The following is a 13821-nucleotide window of genomic DNA, read 5'->3' on the forward strand; positions in this document are numbered from 1 at the left end:
AATTTGACCTGGAACAGACAAAATTTCCAAAAAATTTTTAAAAATCTCTCCTCAATGCTGCTATTCCACTGTACCCCAGTTCAAGGCAGGTCAATGCCTCATTGTCCTAATCTGCACTTTGTGAGTACTGGGGTTCACCCTCCTGTGTGGAGTTTGTGGCATGTGGGTAAGATGCCCTGAACATATCCTCATTATTCTTCTCTTTCTCTCTCTGCAGTAATGCTCACCGGAGTATAAATCATCCAACTGTTTGAACCAGTGGGTTTAAATGAAGACACTGCAAACCCTTAGACAAAACATGTTGGAGGATGGCATTGGATTGGCCTGAAATGAGCAGGGGGTCCAGGATATGACATTAATGTCTAGATGATGACCCAGTCTTCCCCTCTATCCTACCAGCCCACATGTGGCCCACCTTGGAAATCGATCACAAAAGCTAAGACTAAGACACAGGATCTTTATTGATCTATAAATAACATCCATCATATCAAGCCAATATACAGCACTGTGCAGTCCAGTTAATGCTTTGCAGAGAACCGTCCCAGCTCTTCCTGTCCCAATGTCACCCAGGGGGTGATACCATCAGGAACATTCAGGTGTGCTGGCTAGGTTGAGATTGATCCACACCCAACCTCTGCTGGGTGCTGGAACCTGGGTGGGAGGGGAGCTCTCCGGGTCTGGCTTCTCCCATCAGGAGGTGCAACTTGAAGGGCTGCAGGCTTCTAGCTGCATCCAGTCTCAGACCCTGCAGTAGCACTTCCTGCAGGGCCCCCAGCTTTGGGAAAGCAAGGGAGTGAAAGGACTGATGTGCAGGGTGTTACCTTTCAGACTGGACAGCTTGTGAAGAGGTTCAGACCGTGGGGCCCCAGTTCAGGGAGCACAGAGGAAATGGGAACACTGTAGGCCAACCTTTTCAAAAAGACTGTGCTAATGCAGTGTCACTGTTTTTCACTACCCAGGTCAAGAAGACCAGGCCCTGGTCAGCTTCGCTGCTGAGCACGTGCAGCTCCAGGTAGAGTCAAGAGGAGTGTTGCATGCTCAGCACCTTTGTCTGTTGTCTCTAGTTGGCCACCCCAAATTAATGCTCATACTTGGAAAACTTCTTCCTCTTTCAAGAATTTTCTCCTCAGATCTTGACTTTCCTCATACAAGGAGACTGGGACAGCAGTGGGAAGCTCACAGCTACTGTAGCCCCAACCTTTCAGCCCAAGAGGTAGAATAGGAAGCAGTGCAGGGCAGCTGGCTTCCTGGCCACATCCCACATAGTGCAGTGATGCTGTCTGCCAGCAGGAGGTGCTGTAGGGACACAAGATGGGTATCTGTCTTCACCGCAGAGTTACACTGAGCTCTTGCTCTTATGTTACCCCTGCTCCCTGCCTGCCCACTCACAGAGCTCTTGAAGTCAAGCTCAGTGGTGCTCACAGCTTGCTCTGGTAAAAGATTACTGTGCACTTTTCTGTGAGGACACAGATAAACAACCTGAATGCTGAGAGTCCTCCCATGTCTGCCCACAATCCCCCCACCTAGTTGCAGAAGGATCGCAGAATCACGAAGAAGTAGGGCTGGATGGGACCTTCAGAGATCATCAAATGCAAGCCCTGCCAAAGGCAGGATCACCCCTATCCAAACCACCCTATACAAATCCAGTGTCCAACTGACTAGTAAAATTAAATACTCAATCCTGGCACCACCACAAGGTATAACACCCTAATCTGCCACGGATAAGGCAGACAGACAATGGTGGCCAATATCTGGCTGCTGAGAGGGTTGTAAAAATGCGCTCAGGGATAAATCAGTACATTCACAATTCCCAGGGAAGGTGTCTCCGGGTATGTCAGTTTAGTGCAGTGCTAAAAGCCATGAGACATACTCACAGAGTGCATAGTGCCACAGGCAGTGGGCGCAGCAGCCATGAGACCTCCATCAACTGGGGGGCACTTTGCACTGTGGCTGCTCATCCCCTGTGTGCCCAGCCAGGGTGCTCAGATCTGGGTGCCAGGCCCTGGGAAACTGCAGTGAAGCCACAGCCCGGAAGGATTGAGGCAGGGCAGGTTGTGGTGGGGATTTCCTACCAACCCTGATCTTTCCCAGGAATCAGCAGGTGGATGTGCTGACCAGGGAATGGATAGGGGCCATCTGCCATTAGAGAGGTGGCCTTATCTCAGGACACAAGGACTCAAGGCTGAAGAAGAGAAGAGGAGAAAAAGTGAGAGGGACAGAAAGAGAGAGCAACTGTAGGACCAGGATTTTCAGAGTCTTCAGCTTGTTTGTGATTTCTGCTTCTGCCCACTTCAGAGTCCCAGGGTCCTGAAGGCGTCTCGTAAGTCATCTACTTCGTATAGGGGCTGCACAGGGAGGGGAGGAGAGACAGGTTAGCTTTGTGGGGTGGAGATCTCACACAGGCAGACAGGCATAAGAAGGGGGAGAGAAGGGCACTAATGAGTCTAGGAGGAGAGAGGTGTGTGGTCAGGGCAAAGGAAGTGAAAAGGGAGTGAAGAAGTGAGGGGGTGGGGAGAGCATGTATAGGAGAGACAAAGGGGAAAAATGGAGAACAGGCAGCAAAGAAGAAATGGTGGGGGAGAGGAGAGAGCAGGAAAGCTGGTGGTGGGGAAGGGCAGGAGGTGGAGGAATGACCCTTACCAAGAGGATCCGTCTTAGCTTCCTGGTGAGATGGACAGAGTTCTCGTGCAGCCCCTCCCAGGCCTTGAATGTCCTTTCCCGGTTCTCCACAAAGGTATTCCAGCAGTAGAAGTAATCTGCCCAGGGCAGAAAGCACAAATACCAGGGTCAGGGCCACCTTGGGCAGGACCTGGCTTCCCCAGGGATCCCTACAGCCCCTCTCCCATCTCACCCCATGCTTCTCCCCCCTTCTCAGCTCCCTTCTCCCCACCTGTCCATCCCACCTTTGAAGGTCATGATGGCAATGTGGGCCCCGGCACGGTGCAGACGCCGCAGCCCCTCTGGCTCAGCATTACGTCCCTCGCAGAAGTACAGGCGTGCAACAAAGATGCGTAGTGTCAGGTTGGGGTAGGCCCGCAGGAAGTCAACCACATGCCTGGCGCAGTCATAGCAGGGGCTCCATGAGGTAAACCAAGTGACCCTGTAGCAACGCCCTGGATCCAGGTCCCAGGCAGAGATATAGCGCAGGAAGAGCATCTCCACATGGCAGCCCGACTGGGGCAGAGAGACAGAGAGTGAGGCACAGTGAGGCAGGGTGGGCAGAAACCAGAGGGGAAAAGGGACTGCTGGGCATGAAAGAGCACAGATAGGGACTGCCAGGGGCACAGACTAGTGTCACACAGAAGTCACACAGGTCACAGGTCCTCCTAAGCCTCACAGACCCTCAGCCTAGCATGGTTAATGGGCACATTTCTAGATCCATATGCATACACAGGGGTGATGTTGCCACCATCCTCTCCAGCTGCCTCTGACTCCCCATGCTGGGTGGAGTAAGGACAAGGAAAGTAACCTGTTTAAATTCGCCGATGACACCAAAATTTGGGGGGAGGTGAGCACGCTAGCAGGGAGTGAGAGATTGCAGAGGGATCTGGATAGGTTACAGGGGTGGGCTAACAGGAACAGGATGCGTTTTAACACGGACAAGTGCAGGGTGCTGCACTTGGGCAGTAGGAACCAGCAGCACACTTACACAATGGGGAACTCCCTACTTGAGAGCACGGAGGCAGAAAGAGATCTTGGAGTCATTATTGACTCCAAGATGAACATGGGCCGACAATGCGAGGTCATGGTTGGCAGGGCTAACCGGACCTTGTCGTGCATCCACAGGTGCATCTCGAGTAGAGCCAAGGAGGTGATCCTCCCCCTCTACGCGACGCTGGTCAGGCCACAGCTGGAGTATTGTGTCCAGTTCTGTGCGCCCCATTTCAAGAGGGATGTGGACAACATGGAGAGGGTCCAGAGGAGGGCCACCCGCATGATCCGGGGACAACAGGGCAGACCCTACAGTGAGAGACTGCGGGACCTGAACCTATTCAGCCTCCACAAGAGAAGGCTGAGGGGGGACCTGGTGACAGTCTATAAACTCACTAGGGGGGACCAGAAGGGTTTGGGGGAGACGCTGTTTCCCCTAGCGCCCGCTGGCATAACAAGGAGTAATGGGCACAAGTTGATGGAGAGGAGGTATAGATTGGACATCCGCAAAAACTACTTCACAGTTAGGGCGGCTAGGAGCTGGAACCAACTTCCAAGGGAAGTGGTGCTGGCCCCTACCCTGGGGGTCTTTAAGAAGAGGCTGGATGCCTACCTGGCTGGACTCATTTGAGTCCCGTTTCTTGTTTTGGGGTTTTGTTGTTCTCCCGCCCTGGCGGGGGTTCGGGCTAGAAGATCTACTAGGTCCCTTCCAACCCTAAATCTATGAAACTATGAAACTATGAAACCTTTGGCATAAGGGCAGCATCGGGTTCAAGCTCATACCCCTGGGTGAGAAGGAGTGAAATGGCTTCACCACTCTCTCATCAACCCCAGGTTGGAGGAGTGCACTGAGGGATACCGGGTGGGAGGGCAGCAAGAAGGGCAGCAGGGGAGGCATGCTTGGTGGGGTACGGAGACAGAGAGGTACAAAGGTGAGCTGGTGCATTGGGGCAGGGGGTGGCAGTGGGCCAAGAGAGGACTGTGGATGGCAGACAAATGGGGTGGGTAATCTGGACAGACCAGTGCCCACCTTGTTGCGCAGGTAGCCAAAGTCCAGAGAACAGGAGGTGGCACTGTCCCGGCGCTTCACCACATAGCACAGATAGGTCTCGTGCCGGCCCTTGGCCCGGCGCAGGTTCCTGAAGTTATAAAGAAATTTCTTCTGCTTCATCAGGAGGCTGTGGGGGTGGAAGGAAGATGAACCATACCAGCACATCCTGGAGCAGGAGATCACTGTACCCCTGTCCAGTGCCCTGGCAGGACTGCGCTTCTGCTCCCTGCACCTTTGTTCTGAGGCCCTGCTGTGCCCCAATGCTGTCCTGACCTGCACTTGGTCCAGAGATGGAAGTGAGGGGCAGGGAGGGGTGTCATTTTGAGGGGAAATGGAAATAATTCAGTGTGTAGAATTCAGTCAAACAGAAACTAAGAGGGGGAGGGCAGGGATCTGAAACAGCCTGCATGTGTCCAGAGGGCGTGGGCAGGAAAGGAGGGACCTGCAAAGCGGGGAATAAATGGGGATGTATCTCAGAGCCTGGGGAATCTGGGTCCACGAATGCAAAGATGTTTCTAAACTGTGTGACTCCATCCATCCAAACTAGACCTGGACACAGCTAATGCTAGCCACACCCTGATGCACCCAGTGGAAAAGCAGATATTGTGGCATGAAGCATCCAGGAAAGGTAGAGTGGGAGTAGTAGCACTCAGGCTAAAGCCCTCCCATTAGATCCCCTGGGATAGCCCACTGAGTGTGGGGAGACTGTTTTGGGACCTAATGCCTGAAGATGCCTCTACCTGCAGGGTTCCCCTGCCCTGGGTAGGCCCCACTGTGAGGACACCCCAGGAAGAGGAGGAAGTCAAAGCCCCATGTGGGGGTGCAGCAGCAGCAGCAGCTCTACACAGCTGTGCTTGCTGTGGTGAGATGTCTGCCTCTCCCACAGCAATGCAAAACAGAAGTGAATGGGTTAAAAATAATCCTGGCCTGTCATCTCCTTCCTCTAAAAGGGGCCCATGCAGGTTCATCTGCTTCTGGGCTTGGGACACTAAGAGAGCAGTGGGTGGGGACAAAATCTAGGAGAGGGCGGTTCAGCTCCGGTGTCTATTGTTCACTGTGTTGGAGTGGGGGCTCTCTGCCTGAAGCCAGTTTGAGTCTCTGCAACAAGGACAGATCCCACCATTACACACACACATGCATGCATGCACTTTTTTTGCCCGCTGAACCCAAATCTCTGAGCATCTCCTCTACGTTTGAAATCAAAATGACAATCCCTTTCTGCCAGCACATCCAAGCATTCCTGCCCATCACACACACAGGGAACAACCATGCTGTACATACTCGTTTGCACACCCTCACACCTTCTCACAGTCCTCACCCCTCCATTGCAAATGTCAGTGCATGCACAGGCACATCCCCTTCTATTGCATGCAGCGTACCTGCCTTCACCCCGTCATGCTTCCTGCCTAACACAGCAGTGCCACCCCTGTGCATACTGACACAAAAATCCATCCTTCCCTGGGCACACCCTGTTTCACAGACTCATGCAACTCTTTCTCACACACGACCTTTTTTCTTCCCAAACAGTTTTCAGCCTGACATGCAAGATACTACCATACATTACAGGTAGAACATGCACACATGCTCATGTATCCCAGTTTCTGCTTTATATCCTTAAACTCATAGCCACGTGTAAAGCACTGAATGCATTGTGTTATTCAGTTTAGATATAGATAAGACCTAATTATTGCTAGCTGCAAGTGGAGTTGTTTCTTCCTCTTCCAGGGCATTAGTTTGGACCCAGAGGCTAGAAATAGATGTCTCCAAATGAAGTGGATCAGTGCTGTCACAATGTATCATGGCACAGCTGATCTGCTGATCTGCTTCATGGGGCCAAACACATATCTTCTCTGCCCCACCCTTGATAGTGCAGGATAAGAGGAGATGTGATCTCCCCAATTTCCCTGTTCAGCAAGATTTGTCCCCCAGGATCACTGGGGACAGGTGTGACTGAGTATGGAAAGACGGGCTGTTCCCTGCCCAGTTGGACCTGCTGTCCCATGATCGAGGGGGAGTGGGTCTGGCTAAACAGGTAACCCCGGCTTCCCTGCTTATGGAGAGGCACACTGAGATTCCCTCAGGCCCCTAGAGCATGTGCCCAGGGTGGCAGGAGGGTGAGAGCAGCTCTGGTTTCTTGTACTTTTCCTCCACAAAGTTAACAGGCATCCACTGCAATAAAGCAGCAGAGTCTAATACTAGCTTTTGTGGTGCCACTAATTTTCCTTCCATGCAGTGTGACCAAGGGTATCGACACCCATTTGCTCAGCATTTGTGCATCCATAAAAAATTTTATGGTGACACAAATAAGATTTCAGGAGACATCTGTTTCTACTCAGAGAGCAACTGAGCCACTCTGCCCATGCCATCCTCCCCTGTAGCACAGCACCTCCTAGCACCAGCCTGAGGCACTGCAGTCAGCACTGACTCAGGGGAGAGTGCCTTCTATCATATTACTGGGTTTGTGGTTGTAGCCGCATCGCTCTGAGGACATAGGCAGGCAAGTTTCTTTGAGTAGATGTGATATCTTTTATTAGATACTCGGTATCATAAACAATATCACATTCTATCATATCACCCACCCCACTCCCTTTAGTGCAGCACCTCCTAGCAAGAAGCCCTGCCTAAACCACCCACCCCCTGCAGCACAGCACCCGCTAGCACCACCCTGGGCCATTGCAGCCAGCACTCAGCCAAAGGAAAGACCTAAGCGACTGAACACATGACATCAATCCCAGCACCAGCAGGGAGGTTCTTGGGGGTTCCCTAGGTAGGCACCGCCCCAAGCCAACACTGCTCAATTAACAAGGTCCATCTACCCTTACGTGGCCCCTTCTCTGTCTCTGCTGTACCCTACTTTTTGATTCCCACTTGTTCGCCTGTCCCGTTCTCTCTTCCCTCACCTCCCCTTTCTTATCACTCTTGCTTTCTTTCCTACTTGTTTCTCTTTCACTGGGGTTGCTCACATTTGTCCTCCAGCTCTCCCTGGAATGCGCACACGCACTCACACACGCACGCACACACAGATGTTCTAGCTCTAGATTACAAAACACTAATTAAATGACCCATGGCTCATTTCAGGATTTTTCAGTTTCAGCTGCGGGTTACCACAGGGGGGGTGTATATGTGCGTGTGTGTGGAATTTTTCCCCTTAATACGAGAAGGAGGCAGCGAGGGGATGCCCCTTCTACCCTGCCTCCTGTGTGACTGATGCTCCGGTGCCCAAGGAGTATAACCTTTGCTGTTACCTGTGAAGGGGGAGGTATAACATTCAGGACATAGTACTGAGGTCTTAGCTGAGGTCAGTCTTAACAGGGACATAACTACCAGGGTGGTAGGGGCTGGGTTGGTTGTGGCAGTGGCAGCAGCTGCTGTTCTTATACCCCTCTAAGTGTGCACCCAGGGCTGGTACCCCATTTGCCCACCCCTGACTATGATGCTGAATTGCAAAGGGAAGAACACAGGAGCTGAGTGGATTACAAAAAAATCTTTGTGAACAATATTGTGAAAAACCATGGGCAATGGGAACATTTTATGAAAAAAAAAAAGGAAATTATAAACAAATGTGAAAAATCATGAAAAACATGAACAATTTGTGAAAAAAGCCCTGTATAGAGAACCTGAAAATTTTCAGTTCTGCAGGTTTTGAAAAGGAAGGAGAGTCTTTTTTCACTTGATTTGTGTGTGTGAATCTTTCTGTAAAAATTTTCCCTTTCAAATTGTTTCCTTTTTGTTTCCCCCTTTCTTTTTTCCTCCCCTGTTTCATCTTATTTCTCCTTATAACAATTCTGCCCCCAAATACAGCAGCTACTTACTTTGGTGCCCTAGCATGGCATTCCTCCACACAGGTGCATACAGTTTGCTTCAAACCTTTGGTGCATGGGTGCTCTTTAATGACCAAGGAGAACTCCCCTGCCCTTGCTGAACCCTGCTCAGTTGACAGTAATCCTAAGAGATGCCCACATCTAGTGGGAACTTGCTCCCTGGCTTTAACCTCTTAGTTACTGCCAGGGTTACCTGGGTCACCTCCATGCATATTTTGAACCCTTTCCTCTGGCAGAATCCCCTGAGAAATCAAGGCAAGAGAGAATCCGGAAAGAGCTGATGTGAGCTCCAAGGTAGAAAGGAATATTTTTAGTTGAAAATGGGTAGGGCATAGAGGGCTATGGGAGTCTGGGGTGGCATGTGCCTGGGCACCAGCATAGGGACTGAACTCAAAAGCAGGAGACAGAGCAGGTGGAGAGAGAGAGGGACCAGAGGGACAGGGGCTGAGATGCTTGAGTGGTAGACAGCAGGTGCCTAAGATCCTTCCCTGAATCTTTGCCACCTTCTGTTTCTTTCTCTCTGTCTGTCTGAGTTTTGTAGGAGAATATGAGAAAGCAACAGAACAGGGTAGACAGAGAGTTTGGAGAAATGATAGAAAGAGAGAGAGATAAACACGTCATGAGGGACAGTCAGAGAGAGAAAGAATGACAGAGACCCAGAGACGGAGGAATGAGGGTAAGACAGACAGAGGGTGTGGGGAGCAGGGGCCTGAGTCAGATGAAGAGAGGGAGAGCGGGCGGGCAGCTGCACAAGGCAGATTTTAGTGCAGAGGGAAAAGTCCTGAGTTCTGCTATGAGCAAGAGGTTGGAGCACTGTTTTTTACCTGTCCATGGCTGCCGGGGGTCTCTCTCAGGGTGGCGGGGGGACCCGGGGAGGATGGTGGAGTGACCCTGCTCACTTGTTTCGTCTGAACAGTTCTGTGACTTGGCGCACAGAAGTGAGAGCTGCCCTGGGTGTCCCTCCCTCATTTGCCACCCCCACACAGCATCTCCCCCCAGGTTCAGCCTGGTTTGGGTAGGGGAGGAGCTAGCAGTCTTCAAGACCACAGGAATGGGTGAGGAAAGAGTTAAAATTTAAAGGGGCATCAGTTCTAAAAGATGCTGAACCCTGATTGGCTGCTTCCCCACAGTGTGCTGATCATTGGTCCCCTGCCACCTCTGAGAGACCACAATAAGTTGATATTAATAATATAACAAGTCAGAAAGCATCGTCTAGTGGTTAGAGAGGACCGGGAGGCAGTCAGCCATAGACTCACTGTGTAACCTTGAACAAAACCACATAAACTCTCTGTGCCTCAGTTTACCCATCTGTGCAATGACACTGACCCACCTCGTGGGGATGGTGGGGGATGCATCATAGAGTGTCATTCACTGGCATCTGAAAACTTTCATGGAAAGAACAGAGGCAACTGGTTCCCAACTAGTTCCTGATCTGCATTGTTCTCCTCTGCGTTCCCCCTGCTCCCAAAAAGGAGCATGAAGGGCTTTTCAGACCAAAGGTAGAATTTGCTTCCCAGATGCTGAGAAGCAGTTGCCTCTGGGGTGGGACATACCACTGGGTCACAACACGCAGTGGTATTACAGTTAAGCACAGGAGCTGTCTCCAAAGTAGGATGCAGCAGAGATTTAGAGTAAGGGACATGAAAAAGTTCCCATAAGGTAATCTAGGGTTTGAATATGCAGTGTGTTAGCAACTGTGCAGTAACTGGGCATGTTCCTAGGTTTTCCTCATGGTAAAAGCGAGATTGAAGCCCCTCAATGAAAAGGGGGCAAGCTGCTTCACACCTGGTGCAGAGTCAGAGCAGGCAGGTTGCAGACGTGATAGGTTTCTGCTTTCCCTTAACCTGCTTGTGCATCCGTGCTTTCTGTGAGGCAAAGCACAGTCTGCAGTGATGGAGTTTACTCTGCAGCATGACACCTCGATGTGATGCTCGTGGGAACAGTGTAAATATGAAAGATAAATAATAAGACTCAAAATTACACAGCTTTATGCAAAAAAGCCCAAGGGATCTCTCCTGGCTAAGGTCCCAGTCCGTTTGTTTACAGTGTGTGCATACACCACAGCTGGAGGAGACATCTGCTTGCAGGCTATTCAGGGCAGGGTCAGGGCCAAAAGCCTCAATGCCATATCTCAGGAAGATGGTGGATGAGTCTGTTGACCGCTCTGCTTGTTTGGAATCACGGCCCTGGCACCATACATATCCACTCTGTGCTTTGCAACCAGAGTTGCCCGCGTTGATGTCTTATAGCCTCGAGTCCCCAGCCATGTCCACTTCCCCCAGAAGGGCCTCAGCACCTGGCAGGATTGTGCCTCACCCTGGAGACAGCACAGGAAGCCGAGGCTTGGACAGCAGTCCAATTCAGGGAGGATGTGGAGAGGCCAGTTGGAAGATCTCTCTGACATGATACCTCTTCCTCCTCCTTCTCTCCCAACCAAGCATCCCGAGTCCTACCCACTGCCTGAGGATGGAGGAGCATCCTCAGTGGAAGGACAAGATGGGATGAGGCTGCGGAGGAGTTGCAAGGAAAACGTTCTTTGCAATGCTGGAGTGAATTCTCCAGCTGTCTGTGCTTGTTTGCATTTCTGTATTTGTTTCATAGGCTTTCAGCTTGACAGTGTCATATGAAACCAGGCTATGCAAAAAGATAAGGGACAGTCAAAATGTCAGACCAGCTCAAACCTGGGGCCCTTTTCTCCAATGAGTCTGTAAGGCACATTCTCCAGCTTCTGAGAACAGGCAGCCCCAGATGCTCCAGAGGTGGGAGCAAGGATCTCCCCAGCGGACACATCCAAAGCAATGTGCCCACCGTGGAGTTCTGCCACATGCCACATAATTAGGGGCTGGTGTAAACAGTCACAGCTCTATTGATTTTAGGGACAATGGCAACTACAGCTGTTGATGACCCTTAGGGTCTCATCAATGTCCTAGACCATAAGCATTTATACATTTTATAAAAATGTCCCCTAGCTAATATAATTGCTGAGAATATTCCAAATATTTGTATATAAATATATGCCCATTTTAATCCTTCTAAACTTTTTGTCCCAGTAATACCCCTAGATCCCTTTGTCACCATTACATATGTTGCCTTTTATGCAGCAAAACTTTAAAAGCATAAGTGAGCATGAAACTGCAACACAAGAAACCATCCACAGACTGGATTGTGCTAAGTCTAGACAGGGAGCACGGATTCTTATCCCATTACCTGGATTTGCTTTTGTGATCCAGCCCTTTGTCCCTATGGTTTTATTACTTGTTTACCTCTCTCAGCACTGCAACTGCCTTCTGTTTTCCATCCCTTCTTTCTTTCCCTTTCTTTCATATTCAAATCACTCTCTGTCTTTGCTAGCCTGTTCATCTGCACCCTGCATGTGATGAAGTGAATTCTTGCTCAGGAAAACTTATGCATCTCTGATTCACTTAGTCTATAGGGTGCATCTCTACCCTGCCTTCAGCCTTTTAACATGTAAGCTAAGAAAGACAGAAGGATCCTTCTGCAGGACAATCCAAAAATATCAAGAGATACCACAGAAACTGCTGCTTCTCAAGAACACAACTGTCAGTGGCTCATCAGGTAAATTAAGGACGTCTCAGTTGCATTCTTTTTCTGGTTCCTAATTTTCATAGCCAAATGCTTGCAGCAAACATTACCTCAAATTTTCCACCCTGAAAGCAGTCCGAAACCTTTATCTTTTGCCTCTCAGCCTACGCTCCTGGTTGGACAGAGTCTTAGAGTACACATTTCCCTTCAGCTTGAACAAATATCATGCTTCATACAAAATTGAACTAGATTATCCACCCTGAAGGGGAGATGCCCTCAAAGAGTCAAAGTACTGTCTCTGCTTCCAAAGAGTAGGCCAGAGGACGTTTGGTCTTTGTGGAATGATGACGGAAGAAAAAAAATTAGAATAATTATAGTTATAAGCTTCTTTCAAAGCCCTTTGTTAATACTGAATTACTTAGAAGGGGCTGCGTCTACACAAGATGATGCCTGTGCAGTCATAATTGCAAAGTTAGTTAATACTTGTTTACTGCGCAGTAATCTGAGTTACTGCACAGTAGTGTTGACAAATGTCTTTTTTGTGGCGCTCCTGTGCAGTAGCTTCATACGACTGTGTGGTAGTGTTGCATCATGGTTGTTGCCACGAGACACTGCTACACAGTAGCATTGGGCTACTGCGCAGTCAGCATTTCATGTAGATGCAGCCAGTGTACCTTTTTCATGAGTTCAGTATTTTTATTTATATACAGGATGGCTGTGTCAAGATGAGTGCAGCAGTGCGGTACGTGGTGCCGTAGACACGTCTGTGGTGCCACATACTGCATATTCAACTGTTCTCCACTCAAGAGGGCATTTGCACTGCAGGTCCTGCCACATCTATAGTTTGTTCCTGCACAGCTTGTGGGTAATCTAGATGCACTGGGAGACCCCTCTATGTCCCTTAGACCTAACAGGGTGGGTGGTGAGGGTGCTCTGGAGGGTGTGCTTGTCCTCAGGAGCACTGCTCCAGCTCCACAGGGGACTCTGAGTATAAATCAGGGCTCTTGGGAGCTGGGTGCAAGCCCAGTAAAGAGAGACAAGAGAGGAAAGGAATCTGAGGGAAAAAAATCACCTCCGCTCTCTGTCTGCAAAGGCTCAGGCAGCAGGAGTCTGAGAAATCAGACAGAAAAAAAAATCAAAAGATATTGCAAAGCAATTATCCAGCCCAAAGCAAAGGCCAGGAGGTCTGTTTAGTCAACAGGAAGTCGTGTGATCTGGCTGTGCAAGATATAAATATCTATTTGTTTTTTCCATTCCCCTCTGCTCAGAAATCGCATTTTGAACTGAGCGCCAGCAGCTCCAGTTGGCGAGTGCGGTGGCCAAGTGCAAGAAACACAGCCACCTGCTGCCCCTCCTCTCAAGTGAAAACCTCAGACAGGTGCAAAACTTTCTCTGCTTGGTGAAGGCAGACACTGAAACTGCTGCAGCAAAGTCGCTGCACAGGAACCTCAGGCTCAGTGCAAGGGCTTTTCTCTATTAAATCAATGTGTAAATAAATGCATGGCCAGGCTTGCAAACTGCATCAACTGTATTTCTTCAATAGAGAGAGCAATAGTGATGTGTGAGCTCAGAAGCAGAGCTGTGAAGCAGTACACGTCTTCCCCACACAGTTCTACCAGTGTCCCTCACTCCTGCCCCGCTATCCAAGCCCTAGGCTCCCCACGCAGCTCTGCCAGGGTCCCTCACCCCTTTTTGCCTCGTTCCTCTCTCTCAGTGCCTCCAGAATGACAGTTTCAGCCCTTGTAATCCAAAAGC

The 13821-nt window shown here is 50.0% G+C and overlaps 1 protein-coding gene across 1 annotated transcript; it reads right to left on the reverse strand.

The window, feature by feature from the left end:
• Positions 1–443: 443 nt before the first annotated feature.
• Positions 444–9440, reverse strand: AICDA (activation induced cytidine deaminase). Its single transcript, XM_019516048.1, has 5 exons — positions 9348–9440; positions 4682–4829; positions 2904–3174; positions 2641–2756; positions 444–2345 (listed from the first exon to the last, which is right to left on the reverse strand). The coding sequence occupies exons 1-5, from the start codon at positions 9353–9355 to the stop codon at positions 2292–2294; spliced, it is 597 nt and encodes a 198-aa protein (XP_019371593.1). The 5' UTR covers positions 9356–9440; the 3' UTR covers positions 444–2291.
• Between the last annotated feature and the right edge of the window lie 4381 nt (positions 9441–13821).

This window comes from Gavialis gangeticus, unplaced genomic scaffold (genome assembly GCF_001723915.1).
Source record: "Gavialis gangeticus isolate Ggan-Ray unplaced genomic scaffold, GavGan_comp1, whole genome shotgun sequence".
NCBI classification, from domain to species: Eukaryota; Metazoa; Chordata; order Crocodylia; family Gavialidae; genus Gavialis; species Gavialis gangeticus.

Excerpts from the sequence above, each read along its gene's own strand:
- AICDA (XM_019516048.1), bottom strand. Across the intron at positions 3,175-4,681 it reads TTGGCTACCTGCGCAACAAG|TCGGGCTGCCATGTGGAGAT; the intron begins GTGGGCACTGGT and ends TCTCTGCCCCAG. Across the intron at positions 2,757-2,903 it reads TGCCATCATGACCTTCAAAG|ATTACTTCTACTGCTGGAAT; the intron begins GTGGGATGGACA and ends TGCCCTGGGCAG.